The following is a 15,684-nucleotide window of genomic DNA, read 5'->3' as shown; positions in this document are numbered from 1 at the left end:
AGGTTTAAGGTGAGAGGGGCAAAGTTTAGAGGGGATGTGCGAGGCAAGTTCTTTACACAGAGGGTGGTGAGTGCCTGGAACTTGCTGCCAGGGGAGGTGGTGGAAGCAGATACGATAGCGACGTTTAAGAGACATCTTGACAAATACATGAATAGGAAGGGAATAGAGGGATATGGGCCACGGAAATGCAGAAGAATTTAGTTTAGGCAGGCATCAAGGTCGGCGCAGGCTTGGAGGGCCGAACGGCCTGTTTCTGTGCTGTACTGTTCTTTGTTCTTTGTTCTTTAAAACACCTTGAGACATCTGGTGGTCATGAAAAACGCGATATAAATACAAGTTGTTATTGTCAGAAGAGCTAAACAGGCCCATTTCCAAATAAAGTTACTAAAAAAATTTGATAAGCTGAGTGAGGAGGCATTCTCAGAATTTAATTAAGGGGAAAGGATATGGTTTCTTGCAAAAGGGCAGGGAGTGAATATCAGATCTTACAATATGTGGAAACCTGATAGTCTGGTTCTATAATCTACCACGCACGTTGAACAAACCCAGCTTGTCCACAGAAAGGTAACCACAGTCACAATAACAGAATACAAGAGCTGTGTCAATAATCAACAAAAAGAAAGGGCCAATCCCATAACTAAAACCTATATGGAAAACAGTTACCGTCAAACAGCATAAACAACAAACCCACTCACCTAATAACATGCAAATACCACATTATGTTATGAACTAGTAGTAACCGCGCTTGATCTAGATGAAACTGGCTTCAAACTTCCTGTAGTTAAAGTTTTAAAGCTTGTCATCTTTTGAGGAAGAAGCTGTCTTGTTACTAGGGTAAATGTGAATCCATTTTGAAGTGCGGGAAGTCTCTGCCTCAGCAGGGTTTGCATGGTTGATTGCTGCCCATGGTTCGTCAAAAGTGGTTTAAACATTAAGGCCTAATATCCCTCCTCCCATTAGCCAGGCGCAGGACAGGCAGAGGGTATTGGAAGTGCTATCCTGCTATCGGGGGAAGTCAAGGCTTCTTGGTCTATGCAGGGCAGCCCAGAGTTTGTCGCACCAGTGGCAAATCTGGTCACGTGGCAGCCAACTGCAGCACAGTCGTCTGCAAGAACTGCAAGAAGGAAGGCCATCAGACCAAGGACTGTAAGCAGAGTAAGTGTTGCAACCCATGCGGTGTGGCAGGCCACCTCTACAAAACCTGCCCCAAACGCTGCCTCAGTTATGCTCAGGCAGCAAGGTCCAAGGAAAGGCCGGGAGAAGGAACGGTGAATGCGTCTGGCGCTGGGAAGGAGACAAGCAACCCTGTCCACAGCAAAGAAAGTCTACATGAGAAGGAGAAGGGGAGGCAGCTACAACCAGTGACCCAACACCTACCCTGTGCCCGGAAACCCCGCCTCTACAGACAGAATCAATGGAGGAGGAGGAGCAGGTGGACAAACTGGTCAGTGGCAAGTGGTGCAAAGGAAAACCACAAAGAAAAAACCTCCTAAAAAGGAACAGATCACCACCCAAACCAGTGGCAAGAGGAGGCTACCGTCTGAGACCGACTACGGCAGCTCTTCCTCACTGGACGAGGAAGGCCCGGAACGACGGCACCTGCAAAAGAAGCGGCAGAAACCAAAGGAGCTGGAAGATAAAGCCCCCCAGCCCCCGGGCACTGGAAGCTGTGATGGGCGCAGTGCGTCCCAAACCCAAAGCGACGAACCCAGCGACATGCCCAGTGCATCCCAGCTCCGGGACACCGAGAGCAAAGAAGCGTCAGACACACTCCAGCTCCGGGAAGCCGTGAGCAGTGATGTTTTCGAGGAGGAACAGAGGGGAACAGCAGAGGACGGCCCAATCCTTGCTGCTTACAAGACCCCCCCCCCCCCCCCCCCGATGTCACCCCAGCGGAACAAACCCTGCATGAGAAACCAGGAAGGGTTTCTGAGCCCAACGAACGTGAAACAGCTTGCGTACACTTTGGGTGTGCAGGAACATCCTGAAGGACTGGGACTAGCAAGGACAAATGGTGTGGGAAGCAACACATAACTTTAAAATGGGTATAAAGATTGCTTCAATTAACGTGCGTAGCATTAAATCCACTACACGATATGTTTCCACCTTGGACTACCTCGCCAAGGTCAAAGCCAACCTACTGTTTCTGCAGGAGTGTGGAATATCACACCTCAGCACCTACAGGCAATGGTTGCGATGGTGGTCCCACGGGCCAGCGATCTGGTCAGGGGGTAATGATTGCTGTTCCTCCAGTCTGGGTATTCTGCTGAGGGGAGGCAACCTCATCATCTCTGAAGTTAAGGAGGTGGTGGGCGGTTGCCTCCTCGTAGCAGATGTAATGTACAACAATGCTCCGCTCCGGTTGATCAATGTGTACGCCCCGGTTCAATGCAGCGAGCGGCTGACCGTCTTCCAGCAGTTCCCACTGCTGCTGGCGACGTCCAGGCCGGTCATCCTAGGCGGTGACTTCAACTGCATCATCCATGCGGCTGGACGATCCGGCAGAGAAGACAGCAAACTGGACGCTACGTCTGGAATTCTAATGGAAACAGTAAAAGATGCCAAGCTGCACGATGTCATCAGCAACCCTGCAGACGGAGAGCAGCATAGATACACCTGTTCAAGACCAGACAGGTCTGCCCATTCCAGGATTGACTTCCTGTTTGTGTCCCGTGCTGTCACGGTCGGATCCACCGACGTCAAGCCGGTGTTCCTTTCTGACCATTGCCTCTTACAGGCCGACTGTCACTTACAGGACGACCAGCGGGTTGGCAGGGGGATATGGAAGCTCAATGTTACACTGCTGACCCCAGAGAACACTGAGGAACTCAAAAGGGATTACAAAGGTTGGAGAACCGTGAAACCCCTCTTTGAGTCTCCAGTTCACTGGTGGGAGGTGATCAAGGAGAACATCAAGAAGTTCTTTATCTTCAAAGGTGTTCAGAGGGCGAGAGAGAGACAGAGGGAAATGTCCCAACACCAGAAAAGAATGCAAATCTGCTCTGGCTGCAGTCAATGGAGGTTGAGGTCAAGGAGGATCCCCATGAGGTGAAGGGCCAGCAGGCCTCGTTCTTTGCCACGGAGGCCTCCAAGATCATCTTCCGGTCCGACATACTAAGGATCAGCAAATCCTTTTATGCTGGGCTGTACGACATGAAGCCCACAGACAGCAGAACCTCCCAGTCCTTCCTGTCATCTATCACAGAGGTCTTAGTTGACAGGATGAGGGAGGGACTGGACAAGCCGCTAACTCTGGACGAGCTGACAAAGGCTGTCAGGTCCTTCGAGACAAGTAAAACTCCTGGAAGTGATGGCTTACCGGTTGAGTTGTATTCGGCCCTGTGGGACTGGGTCGGCCTGGACTTGCTGGAAGTATACGAGACTATGCTCCTGGCCGGCAGCATGTCGGAATCCATGAGGAAAGGCATCATCACCCTCATCTACAAGCGGAAGGGGGAGAGGGCAGAAATCAGAAATTGGCGGCCCATCTCACTGTTTGATGTTGACTACAAGATTCTGTCCAAGGTCATAGCCAGTTGAGTCAAGTCTGCTCTGGAGTTGGTGATCCACCCTGATCAGACCTGTACTGTACCCAGCAGGAAGATCTCCGATAGTCTCGTGCTACTCAGAGATACGATCACCTATGCACAGGACAGGAGGGTGGACACCTGTATCATCAGCCTGGACCAAGAGAAGGCTTTTGACAGGATATCGCACACCGACATGATGGACGTGCTTTCCAAAATGGGGTTTGGGGAGGGTATCTGCAATTGGATCCAACTGCTCTACACAAACATCAGTAGCGCAATCTCAATCAACGAGTGGGAATCGGAAAGTTTCCCGATCCAATCTGGAGTCAGACAGGGCTGTCTTCTCTCCCCTGTCTTGTTTGTTTGCTGTATTGAACCCTTTGCTGAGTCTATTAGGAAGGATGTGGGCATAAGAGGGGTGACAATCCCAGGCAGTGGAGGCACTCAGGTTAAAACCTCCCTGTACATGAATGACGTCGCCGTCTTCTGCTCGGATCCGCTGTCTGTTTGCAGACTGATGAGCATCTGCGACCAGTTCGAACTGGCCTCGGGAGCCAAAGTTAACCACGGCAAGAGCGAGGCCATGTTCTTTGGGAACTGGGCCGACCGATCCTTTGTCTCCTTCACCGTCAGGTCAGACTACCTGAAGGTGGTGGGGATATGATATGGAAAGGCCGGGGCGTGCACCACTGTTCTCCACACCCTTACGTTCAGCCCTGCTGCCTGTGCCGGTACTCTCTCTGGTCTCCCCCAATCCTGCCACATTCTTCCTTTTCAAATATCTATCAAAGTGATTCCTGATGACGCAGCGGCCCGCTGATGTCATCAGAGTACGCCAACGTGTGCACATGCGCAGCTACATCTTGCCAGGACTAAGTGGCGCATGCACGGGATGACGTCACTGCGCAGCGCCAACCTCATCGCGTATCCGTGCCTGGTCCATCTTCGCGCATGTGCGATAAAGCGTCATCGGGTAACAGCACCCCCCCCCACTCGGCTGGAGGAAGCGGCTGAATGGGAGACTTTGAGACTGGTGCTCGATTCCTGTCACTCGCTCCCGTCCCACTGGCCGCTCTCCCCCCTCGGAGACTCGCTCCAGGCCTCAATGCTTCCTCCCCTCAGCAGCTCGCACCATACCTCGCTGCTCCTGCCAACCCCCCTCCCCCCCAACTCCCCTGGCCGATTGTTACTCACTTCGCGCCGACATGCTCTCCTGCCGCTCGCTGCCCGCTTCCCGGCACTCCCTCCAGCCGCTAGCTCTAAACCACGCCACTTCCCTCCTCTCGGCTGCTCGCTCCTACATAGCCCCGTCACCCCTTGCGGCCCGCTTTGCTTCTTCGGGCAGGGTGTGCAGACTGATCAAACATGGGAGCGATTGGCCGAGAGGAAGGAAGCAGCCAGTGGGGAGGAGAGGGAGAAAGTGAGTTGCTGAGTGGGGAGAGCAGCCAGTGGGGCGGGAGCTAGTAGCTGCGTTCGGGTGAAATCAGTCCTGGTCAGTCATATAAACAAATCACAATAACGAATTGGCAGCACATATTATACTCTGCCCGATTTTATTTTCCATCACTAGGGGTGCCAAATCATTGTCTTCCAATGGAAATTCAATCATAAAATTCCTTTTGTATTTAATAGGATTACTGGAATATTAAATGGATCTAAGGATTACAGTTAGTATCCAATAACTACATAGTAGCACATTACTGAGCTTCCATCCAACTTAATGTAAGATTAGTTTGATGGAACGATCCAGCCATAAACATTTCCTGTGATAAATTGAGCAGCGCCATCTTTAATCCTGGCGGCTGCCTGAACATCGCAGACACTGACGTTCCAGTTTAAGAGCCTGAATTTGCGCGTGTGCAAGTACTGCGCCACCTAGTGGTTGGGTTGTCAGCAAACGCAGCCGATATTTATCCCCTTCCCTTTTAAATGATGTTCTGTTCTTTGCCTTAGTAGTCACTTGTGGCAAAGCATTCATGGTTTAATAGCCCTCAACCCTCCCTTCTCTCTTGGAATTCTTCATCTCCGTTATTTTGTTTTCCACTTACCTGTCAGTGGAAATGACCCTTCACTATTAATTCACAGTAAAGTATTCAGGTTTCATTCACCTTCTCTCTCGATGCTTCTCCCATTCACCACCTTACTGCTGCTGTTTCTTTCATTTCTGCACGAAATGCGGGGTTCCACCCTCATCTCCTTCCTCAGTCTCCCTCATCCCAGTCGTCGCTCCTCAGTCTAACCCGCTGCTCAACCCCCAATCTTCCTACCTATTCCTTCTCTCTTCCGCCACCCCCCCCCAACCCCAAGCTCTCAATCATCATTTCCCAGCCTCTCTCTTTCCTGAAACCCTATCCCATCTCCCCAACTCTCATTGTCAATTCCTTCTCTCTTTCCCCTGACTGAACACCCCTCACAGTTATCTGCCATCCACTATTCCCTCCTCCTTCCGAGCCCTAATCACCATCATCCCTATGTTAGGATGCAATGGGGTTGCATCCTGTAGTTTAGCAGCCAGTATATATTCTTCTGAATCAGAAGATTGTGGGTTCAAATCCCACACCAGCAGCTTGATTGTACAATGCTAGACTCTGTATTCTAGTGCAGAGCAGAGGGAGTGCTGCACTATTGGAGGTGCTGTCTTTTAGGTGAGATGGTAAACTCATTCAGATGGATGTAAAAAAAAATCCCACATTTTGAAGAAGAGCAGTGTAGCTCTCCCAGGTGTCCTGCCCAACATTTATCTCTCAACCAACATCAATAGAAAAGCAGATCTTCTGGTCATGGCCGCATTTTTTGTGGGATCTTGCTCTGTGCTGTCATGTTGCCTACATTACAACATTGACGCCACTTCAAAATTCTTATCGTGAAAGGTTGGTCTTTCTACAAATCCTCCCATTTGCTGGGAGCAATGGGCGAGGGATGACTGCTGAGGCTACAAGTGGCCCTACTGTTAATTGGATCAAACGTGTGACCCAAGGCTGTAAGCTCATATTACTCACTGTCTTGATGTTCCAAAGCCACTGAGGTTGATGGCTGCAGAAATTCCCAGCACAGCAGCAGGTGGCACGTAACCAATCGCGTATAGATGTATATTTCTGATCGCAATTATTCGGGAACATTTCACTTTCCGGAGGTCTCTCACGATGAGGAAAAGGTGCAGTCCTTCCAAAAACATCCAGGCAAATGCCACCAGAAAGAAGTAGTGCAAAAATCCAGCTATAATCCCGCACACAATCTGAAAGAAAAGAACACGATTCCAAGTGTAAACTGATTCCTGCTGTCTTGAATGATTCCATCTCCGTAGTAATGACAGAGAATGGTCTGCAGAGCTTAAAAACTTGTTGAGGGTAATTTTAACCGTTGGCAATGGCACATATTGATTGATGCCAGAATTGAGAGGTTATACCCATCAGGAAAAAATGAATGTGCTTCTGATGTGTCTTCCTTGTTCCTCAACCGAGGATTCCCACCCACGCCCCCCCCCCCCCCCACTGTGGTTGACAGGGCCCTTAACCGCGTCTGATCTATTTCACGCATTTGTGCTCTCACCCCTTCCCCTTCCTCCCAGAACCACAATAGGGTTCCCCTTGTCCTCACCTTCCACCCCACCAGCCACTGTCATTCAACAGAGCATCCTCCACCATGTTTGCCACCTCCAGTGTGATGTCATCACCATACACACCTTTCCCTCCCCTTTCAGCATTTCAAAGGGACTGTTCCCTCCACGACACCCTGGTCCACTCCTCAGTTACCCCCAACACTCCCTCCCCTGCCCAAGGCACATTTCCATGCAAGTGCAGGAGATGCAACACCTGCCCTTTAACTTCCGCCCTTCTCACCGTCCAAGGCCCCAAACCTCTTTCAATTTAGTATACTGTACTCGCTGCTCACAATGCGGTCTCCTCTACACTGGGGAGACCAAATGCAGTGTGGGTGACCGCTTTGCGGAACACCTCCATTAAGTCCAAGAACATAAACCCGAGCTTCCAGTCACCTGTCATTTCAATTCTCCACCTTGCCCTCACTCTGACCTTGACTTGTTATAGTGTTCCAATGAAGCTCAAAGCAAACTCGAGGAACAGCACCTCATCTGTCGACTGAGCACTTTACAGCCTTCTGGACTCAACTTTGGGCTCAATGATTTTAGATTGTAACCTTTGAGCCCATCTTGTTTCCCTTTTCTTTGTTGCTTTGGTTTCTTTTCTCACTTGTTTCTCTCTTATTTGCTCTTCATTACATTCGGACGGCAGCTATTCATGATCCTGGCATTGACACCTCCGCTAGATAATCTTTTGGTTTCTTTACTTGTCCCATTACCATTCCCTTTGGCCTTGCACTATGTAACCCGTTGTAATTTAATCTCGCCTGACTTCCACCCTCTTATGGACCCTCCCTTTTGTTCTTCTTCCCGTTCTCCGCCCTCTTCATTTGCTCATAATCTAACACATTTCTAACTTTTCCCAGTTCTGATGAAAGGTCACAGACCTGAAAAGTTAATGCTCTTTCTTTCTCCACAGATGCTGCCAGACCTGCTGAGTATTTCCAGCAGTTTCTGTTCATATTTGAACAGGCAGGGGCTCTTTTCTCTAGAAAAGAGAAGGCCGAGGGGTGACCCGATAGAGGTCTTTAAGATTATGACGCAGTTCGATAGGGTAGACGTAGAGAAGATGTTTCCACTTGTGAGAGAGTCCAAAACTAGGGGCCATAAGATGGTCATTAATAAAACCAATCGAGAATTCAGGCGAAGCTTTTTTACTTAAAGAGGGGTGAGAATGTGGAACTTGCTACTAAAAGGAGTAGTTGTGGCCAATAGCATAAATTCCTTCAAAGGAAAGCTGGATAAGTACGTGACGGATAAAGGGATAGAAGGGTATGTTAATAGAGTGAGATACAGAGTGAGGGGAGGCTTGTGTGGATTGTAAACACAGCAGAGATCTGTTGGCCTGAATGGCCTGTCCCTATGCTGTAGATTTCTGTGCAATTCTATGATAGTGAACTGGCTGCCCAACATACACCATCCTCAATACCTCCAGCTATGACCTCTATGGAAAGCAAAATCGACCATTGCATATAATGGGGGAGGTGCTGGGATGGGGTGTGGGGGTGAGTTATTCAATATCATTCATTTGACACCATTACCCAGAGCTAAAATAAACCCCTGTTAGCTCTGAATTCCCTCGACGCACTATTCATTTCTCAGTCTCCAGTCCATTACACTGTCCAGTTCCTGAATGGATGGCACTGAGCAGGCCCAACCTTAGCCTGTTTATGAAGTGGGTGTGGATGTTTGTGGTCCCTGCTGCCTCATTTACCTCAGAGTGCAACAAATGGAACCTACTTCCAGAAAACTGGGCAGTGGTCCCTGATTGTGGTGGTGGAGGGGTGCGGTCTCAGAGGTCTGGTAACTTGAATACAACTCAGAGCAAGTTTTATTTGACCTCTCCAGAAATAGCAGCCAGCAGACTCCAGGCCATCAACCAAGCCCGCAGCTCGAGTCCCCTCTGAGTTCTGGAGCAAAGAAAGAATTTGCATTTATGTAGTGCCTGTCACGACCTCAGGACGTCTCAAAGCGCTTTGCAGCATGGTTGAAGCATCATCACTGTTGTAGGAAATGCAGCAGCCAACTTGCGCACAGCAAGCTCCCACACATAGCAAGACCTGGATAATTGGTTTTAGTGACATTAGTCAGGAGACCTCTCCTGCTCTTCTTTGAATTAGGACAGTGGGACATTTTGCATCCACCTGAGAGGGGAGATGGGGCCACATTTTAAAGTCCCATCCGAATGACAGCACCTCTGATAGTGCAGTACTCCCTCAGTAAGGCACTGGGTGTGTCTATCCAGGAGAGGCACAGTTCTGATGCACTCTGCCTGCTCCATGCACAGTCAAGTGGGGGTGGGACAAGAGGAATTTTAGCCCTAGATATTTAATATTTGATTAGTTTCCACTCAGCACATGCAATCAAATATATCAATATTGCCAGGCCAGAGCACAATCCGGGTACTTCCAGTAGAATAGAGTCATTGAAACTTAGAGAAGGAGGCCATTTGGACCATTGTGTCTGTGCTAGCTCTTTGCTGGAGCAATCCAGATTTAATCCCAATTCCCCTGCTTTCTTCCAGAGCCCTGTTCTTTCCTCTGCTTCATACATTGATTCAATTCTGCAACATGCATTTATATATCTCCTTTAAGGTAGTAGAACATTCTGAAGCTCTTCACAGGAGTGCTATCAAACAAAAAGACCGAGCCACATAAGGAGATATTATGACCGATGACCAAGAGCGTGGTCAAAGAGGGAGGTTTTAAGGAGTGCCTTAAAGGAAGAGAGGGAGGTAGAGAGGGAGGTAGAGAGGCAGAGAGGTTTAGGGAGGGAATTCCAGAGCTTGGGACCAAGGCAGCTGAAGGCACGGCTGCCAATGATGAGGCGTTACCTTAAAGACAAAATGATCTCCGGTTCAATCACTTGACGATGGATGGAAGGTTACACCAATTCAATTTCCTTTTCAGAAGAAAATAAACCTTTGTATAAGAACATCTGTATGAAGCCACTTTGACTTTAAAGCCTTGCAGTTATGGACAGTCCAAAACAAGGTCACTGATAGTTCAAATTGACGTGCGGGTTTTCTATCACACCTCGTTGTCAGGGGAAGTGAGATTATTATTTGCTCTGCTCAGGGCAGCTTTTTGCACTCTGGGTTCTTGTTGTGGCCCTAGTTCATGGTTTCGTTGGTTAGTGGCCACCGTGTTTGTTTCTGTTACATTCTGTTATTATCTGCTTGTGGTTTGCTTGCAGAGTTTTCTAAATAAACCGTCAGATCCTCGTGCAGTGTAGGACCTGATGTTTGCTCATTGTTACAATTTATCCTCCCGGCCATTGCTGATTTCTGGCAACTTTTTCTACGGAGCCTCAACTTTGATGTGGGAAGTGAGCATAGAGTTGTTGAGGTGACTTCCAAATTCTCACCAGCAGCTCGTCATCAATCATGTATGTGGATCAAGGTTGGCTGACAGGGACCATGGTCAGGAGAGGGTGCAAGATTCAGTTGTGGGACCCAGTGGAGCTTGGCACTAATCTGGGCCTTTTCCCTATGATGTCAGGTTTTCTTAGCAGTGGGCACCGACTTCAGGACCTCAAGGCGCAAAGTTGAAATTACATCAGGGTCTGATTGAGATCATCAGGCTCAACTTTTGAATCTCAGTGAGTTTCTTGTGTGTCGATATTTTATCCATCTCCACACCCAGTTCTCACTGGTGGTGTTGGGGGTGTGGATGAGATGTAGTGAGGGGTTTCAAATCAGAGCTTAAGCTTTTGAAGTCCTTTGGTAGCTTTATTGTTCTAACTCGCTATTCGTGCTGCCTTGAATTTCTTTGCAGTTGGATCCTTCCAAGCAGCATACGCTGACCTTTGCCACATTTGTCACTTGTAGAAAGAGGGTGAATCATTCTCTCTACAAGTGGGCCCACACTTCATTTCCTTCTCACTGGAATCAGGTAGACAAAGACTGTAAAATATCCACTTCTACCATCATGCATTGTACCCACGGGGCAGAGACCAATGCATAGAGCACTCAAAGTGTTTCATACAGAGGATAGGGTTTCTCTCAGTTAATGTGCAGCTGGTAGGCAATGCCAACCCTTCTTACTATTGCCCAATATCTAGCAAGCTGTCTTAATTTTCCCTGCCATCATACAACTCTAAAAAGTTAAGAGCGTGGGCAGAAATGAGCTCAGAACTTTATGAGCATAACAATAAGGTTGCTGGCAAATCCATTCACCTGTCAGACAAACAGACTGACAGCACAGAAGCAGTGGGGAGGTGATGGTGAGGTAGGGCTGAGTGTTGTCATCACACAAATGGAATCTGACATGCTTCCGGATGATTTAGAAACACAGAAACATAGAAAAATTTACGGCACAGAAGGAGGCCATTCAACCCATCATGTCCGTGCTGACCGAAAAAGAGCTATCCAGCTTTTCAGATCTTGGTCTGTAGCCCTGTAGGTTACAGCACCTCAAGTGCCTATCCAAATGTTTTCTAAATGTGATGAGGGTTTCTGCCTCTACCACCCTTTCAGACAGTAAGTTCCAGATCCCCACCGCCCTCTGGGTGAAAATATTAATCCTCAACGTCCCGCTAATCCTTCGACCAATCACTTTAAATCTATGCCTCCGTGTCATTGACCTCTCTGCTAAAGGAAATAGGTCTTTCCTATCCGCTCTATCTAGGCCCCTCATAATTTTCTGCACCTCAATTTAAATCTCCCTTAGCACGCTCTGTTCCAAAGAAAACAACCCCAGCCTATCCAATCTTTTCTCATAGCTAAAATTCTCCAATCCTGGAAACATCCTTGTAAATCACTTCTTTACTCTCTTGAGTGTGATTAGTTCCTTCCTGTAATGTGGTGACTAGAACTGTGCGCAGTACTATAGCTGCGGTGTAACTAGTGTTTTATACAGTTCTAGCATAACCTCCCTGCTCTTATAATCTAGGCCTTGGCCAAAGAAGGAAAGTATCCGATATGTCTTCTTGACCACCTTATCTACCTGTCCTGCTGCCTTCAGGGATCTTTAGACATATGCACCAAGGTTCCTCAGTTCCTCTACACTTTTCAAAATCCTACAATTTATTGCATATTCCCTTGTCTTGTTTGTCCTCCCCAAACGCATTACATCACACGTCTCTGGATTGAATTCCATTTGTCACTTTTCTGTCCACCTGACCAGTCCATTGATACCTTCCTGCAGTCTACAGCTTTCTTCCTCACTATCAACCACACAGCCAATTTTCATATCATCTGCAAACTTTTAAATTATGCCCCCACATTTAAGTCTAAATCATTGATATATACCGCGAACAGCAAGGGACCCTGTGCTGAGCCCTGTGGAATCTGACTGGAAACGGCCTTCCAGTCACAAAAACATCCATCAACCATTACCCTTTGCTTCCTGCCACTGAGCCAATCTTGGATCCAACTTGCCACTTTCCCTTGGATCCCATAGGCTTTTAATTTCACATCGCTTTACTGGTCTCTGTGTAGCATCCAGCAAAATTATCGAGAGCTGATCTGCCATTAATAATGGTTAATGGATGGTTGAAAAGTGGAATTCCTCACCTTGTTACCTGTCCTGGAAATGCCTGTAATGAACAGGAACTGTGCCAGGAAGAGGCTCAGAGACAGGTTCATGTGAATGGTCCGAGTCTCACTCTGGATCGAACGGCAGAAAGCGAACGTGATGGTGGAGATTCCGAGGCAGATGAGCGATAAACTAGCTCCGATGAGAGTGATTATGTGAAGGGCAAATTCATCCTGCAACAAACAGCAACAGCAGTACTGACATTGCACCAGCGGAGTATTCAACGAGAAATTCCACACCATTTATGGTGCAGATTTAACAATGTAGGAAGAGGGAGGAATTTGGGAAAGGACCCATCTCGGAGACCTTCTGGCATGTGTCAGCCATGGCTCACCTCTGAAGGTCGTGGGTTTGTAGTCCCACACCAGAGACTGAAGCACATTATCTAGAGCGACATTCTCAGCGCAGTACTGAGGGAGTGCTGCAATGTTGACAGCGCTGTTTATCAAGTGAGGCATTGGAGTAGGCTCCATCTGCCCTCTCATGTTAAAGATCCCATTTCACTACTTCAAGTGGTGGAGTTCTCCCAGTGTTCTGGTCAATACTGATCCCTCAACCGACATCAGTAAAATTCCTGTGATTAACACACGGTTGTTTTTGAGACCTTGCTGCATGCAAATTGGCTGCTACACTTCCTACATTACAACATTGTAAAACACTCAAAAGTACTATATTGGTTGTTTTATATATATATATATAAAAAGAATTATATTTTAATTATATTAATGGAAGTCTTTATCAGAAATTCTGACAGGACGGAGGAGAGAGGGGCGAGCACTTCATCTATCCTCCCCACCAGTTTGATTCCACTTTTGGAGATGGGACAAGCATGAGGCTGAATTCCCAAGGAATCTCAACAGTTCCACTGATCATGCAGGAGGTAAACCAGTATATGGGCCTTACAATGTTGTATGCATTTAGAAAGCAAATCTAAGAAACATCAAATTGCCATCGGAATATTGGAAAAACACCAAGAGGGCGGTGATCAATTGAACGTCTGGTGATCACATTTGCCAGTCTGGCCTGCAGGTCCCCGAGAATTCAGGTAGCTACACGGGCAGGAGCCCCATTAGCACCATAAGGAGGGGAGGGTCGGTCATCCCGTTGTCGAAACTACCCCAATCCTCGGCTTTGGGACATTATCAGGGCAATCACACAGCTGGAAACATGGATACTCAACAACAAGAAAAGATTGCATTTATATAGCACCTTTAACATAGTAAAAGGCCAAAAGGCGTTCACAGGAGCATGATGACACTGATCCACAAAAGGATATATTGGAAGAGGTGATGAATAACTTAGTTAAAAAGGTAGGTTTTAAGGGGGAGAGACAGATTTAGGGTTGGAATTCCAGAGCTGAGGGCCTAAACGGTTGAACGTATGGCTGCCATTGGTGGGGGATACACAGGAGGCCAGAATTGGAGGAACGCAGAGATCTTGGAGTGTTGTAGGGCTGAAAGAGGTCACAGAGATAGGGAGGGGCGAGGCCTATGAAGGGATGGTGATAGTATGAACTATCTGGACTTTGACAGTGATATTTCTTATCCAGTCTGTGTAGGGACGTATGTTACCTCCATTTCAAAAGGGGCCATTAGAATTGCGAAGTTAGCCAGGCGCAAGCATCCACATGTTGTGTGGTCTCCAGTGAAGGTGATAATCTTGCAGCCACTGGGAGACCAGAAGCTTCTTTCCTTAGCATTTTCCCAATAGACACAAACTGGAATTTTGTTGGAATTTATTTCCTGTGTCAAACAAACAAACAGATGTTATCTTGCTTGTTCTATTAGTTGCCATTATAATCTGTCACATTTAGAAAATGGTGCTTTAAGCTATTGCACATCCAATACAACCACTTAGAAAAATAATTTAAAAACAGATTCATATTTACAAGAATATAATACTTTTTGAAATTTGAAAGATGTGTTCATTTATTTAAAAAGCACTGGAGTTCGGATTTTGTCCCCAGCTTTCCATCATCCTCAGAACAAGAGTTTGACTCAGTTCTAAGGGCTTTCGTTCCCTCCTAGAAGTGACTACTTTTCACAGGTGACCTAGGCAATGAGTGGTAGCCTGCCTATTCGACCTTGGATGCCATCACAGCTGAACCTGACCTTAGCTGCTGTCCACACACACAATAAGAATGGTGGTCAGAGCTGCATCCAAGTCCAGGGGCACTGAGGCAAATTATACAAACTCTTCAGCCGAGATCGGCTAATGGTAAGGGGGTTACTGAATGGGGGGGGGGGGGGGTTCTCACTCTAGTTTAGAAGTAGCCCAAGGTAATTAGGATCAAAGACATTTATTGGTTGTCATAGGGATTAAGCATACATTGATAACCATTATCAATAATAATTGGACATATACTTAAGGGAACACTTCCGATAATAGGAGTTACGGGAGAATTCTCATGTTAGTTCAAGGAGAATGGCTGATCAAATTGTGAAGTCTCTATTCTAGTTATCCAGCTTTCCTTCACTTTGCCGACCTGAGAACCGGCCGTTTTCCACACCACTTCATTCGACTAGTTTCCATAACTCCAGTTTTAACAGAAATCACTCCCTACACTTTGTCAGGGCTTCGCCTTGACTGAGCTGTCACTCAATATCGTTCGACTGGAGGCAGTTACGGATGGCCACTACTTTAGTTCCCACTTGACCATAATCCTCAACAATGTTCTGGGAAGGGTTGTCCACCCTGGCTGGACTTCTGGAATTGCTGACACCATCAGCAATGTAGTCTATCTTCTCACAGCTACAAGACCTATGGGGATCAATGCAACCATCTAACAAAGGTATTCAGCAGAGGTATAAATAATCTAATAGCTTTGTGGCTTTGCAGCGAGGGTATGAAAGTAGCCAAGTGACAGAAAGCAGAGAGTAGTGGTGAATACCTGTTTTTCAGATGGGAGGGAGGTATACAGTGATGTTCCTTCGCAGCTAGTATTAAGACCCATGCTCCTTTTGATAGATATTAATGACCTGAATATGGGTGTACAAGGCATAATTTCATAGTTTGCAGA

The 15,684-nt window shown here is 47.3% G+C and overlaps 1 protein-coding gene across 3 annotated transcripts in view; it reads right to left on the bottom strand.

The window, feature by feature from the left end:
* The window catches only part of LOC137355621 (adhesion G protein-coupled receptor E3-like), a 57,490-nt gene that overhangs the window by 16,932 nt on the left and 24,874 nt on the right, over positions 1-15,684 (bottom strand). For 2 of the 3 annotated variants that reach the window (XM_068020971.1, XM_068020972.1), the window contains 3 exons: positions 14,237-14,407; positions 12,644-12,838; positions 6,530-6,765 (listed from right to left, as the gene is read on the bottom strand). In XM_068020971.1, the coding sequence (XP_067877072.1) occupies positions 6,530-6,765; positions 12,644-12,838; positions 14,237-14,407 (602 nt within the window). The remainder of the gene's footprint in view (positions 1-6,529; positions 6,766-12,643; positions 12,839-14,236; positions 14,408-15,684) is intronic. The other variant, XM_068020973.1, reaches the window with a different exon arrangement.

The sequence above is a fragment of the Heterodontus francisci genome, chromosome 43 (assembly GCF_036365525.1).
Source record: "Heterodontus francisci isolate sHetFra1 chromosome 43, sHetFra1.hap1, whole genome shotgun sequence".
In the NCBI taxonomy this organism is placed as follows: domain Eukaryota; kingdom Metazoa; phylum Chordata; class Chondrichthyes; order Heterodontiformes; family Heterodontidae; genus Heterodontus; species Heterodontus francisci.
The sequence above is the reverse complement of the archived record's forward strand: the minus strand, read 5'-3'. Positions and strand labels throughout refer to the sequence as shown.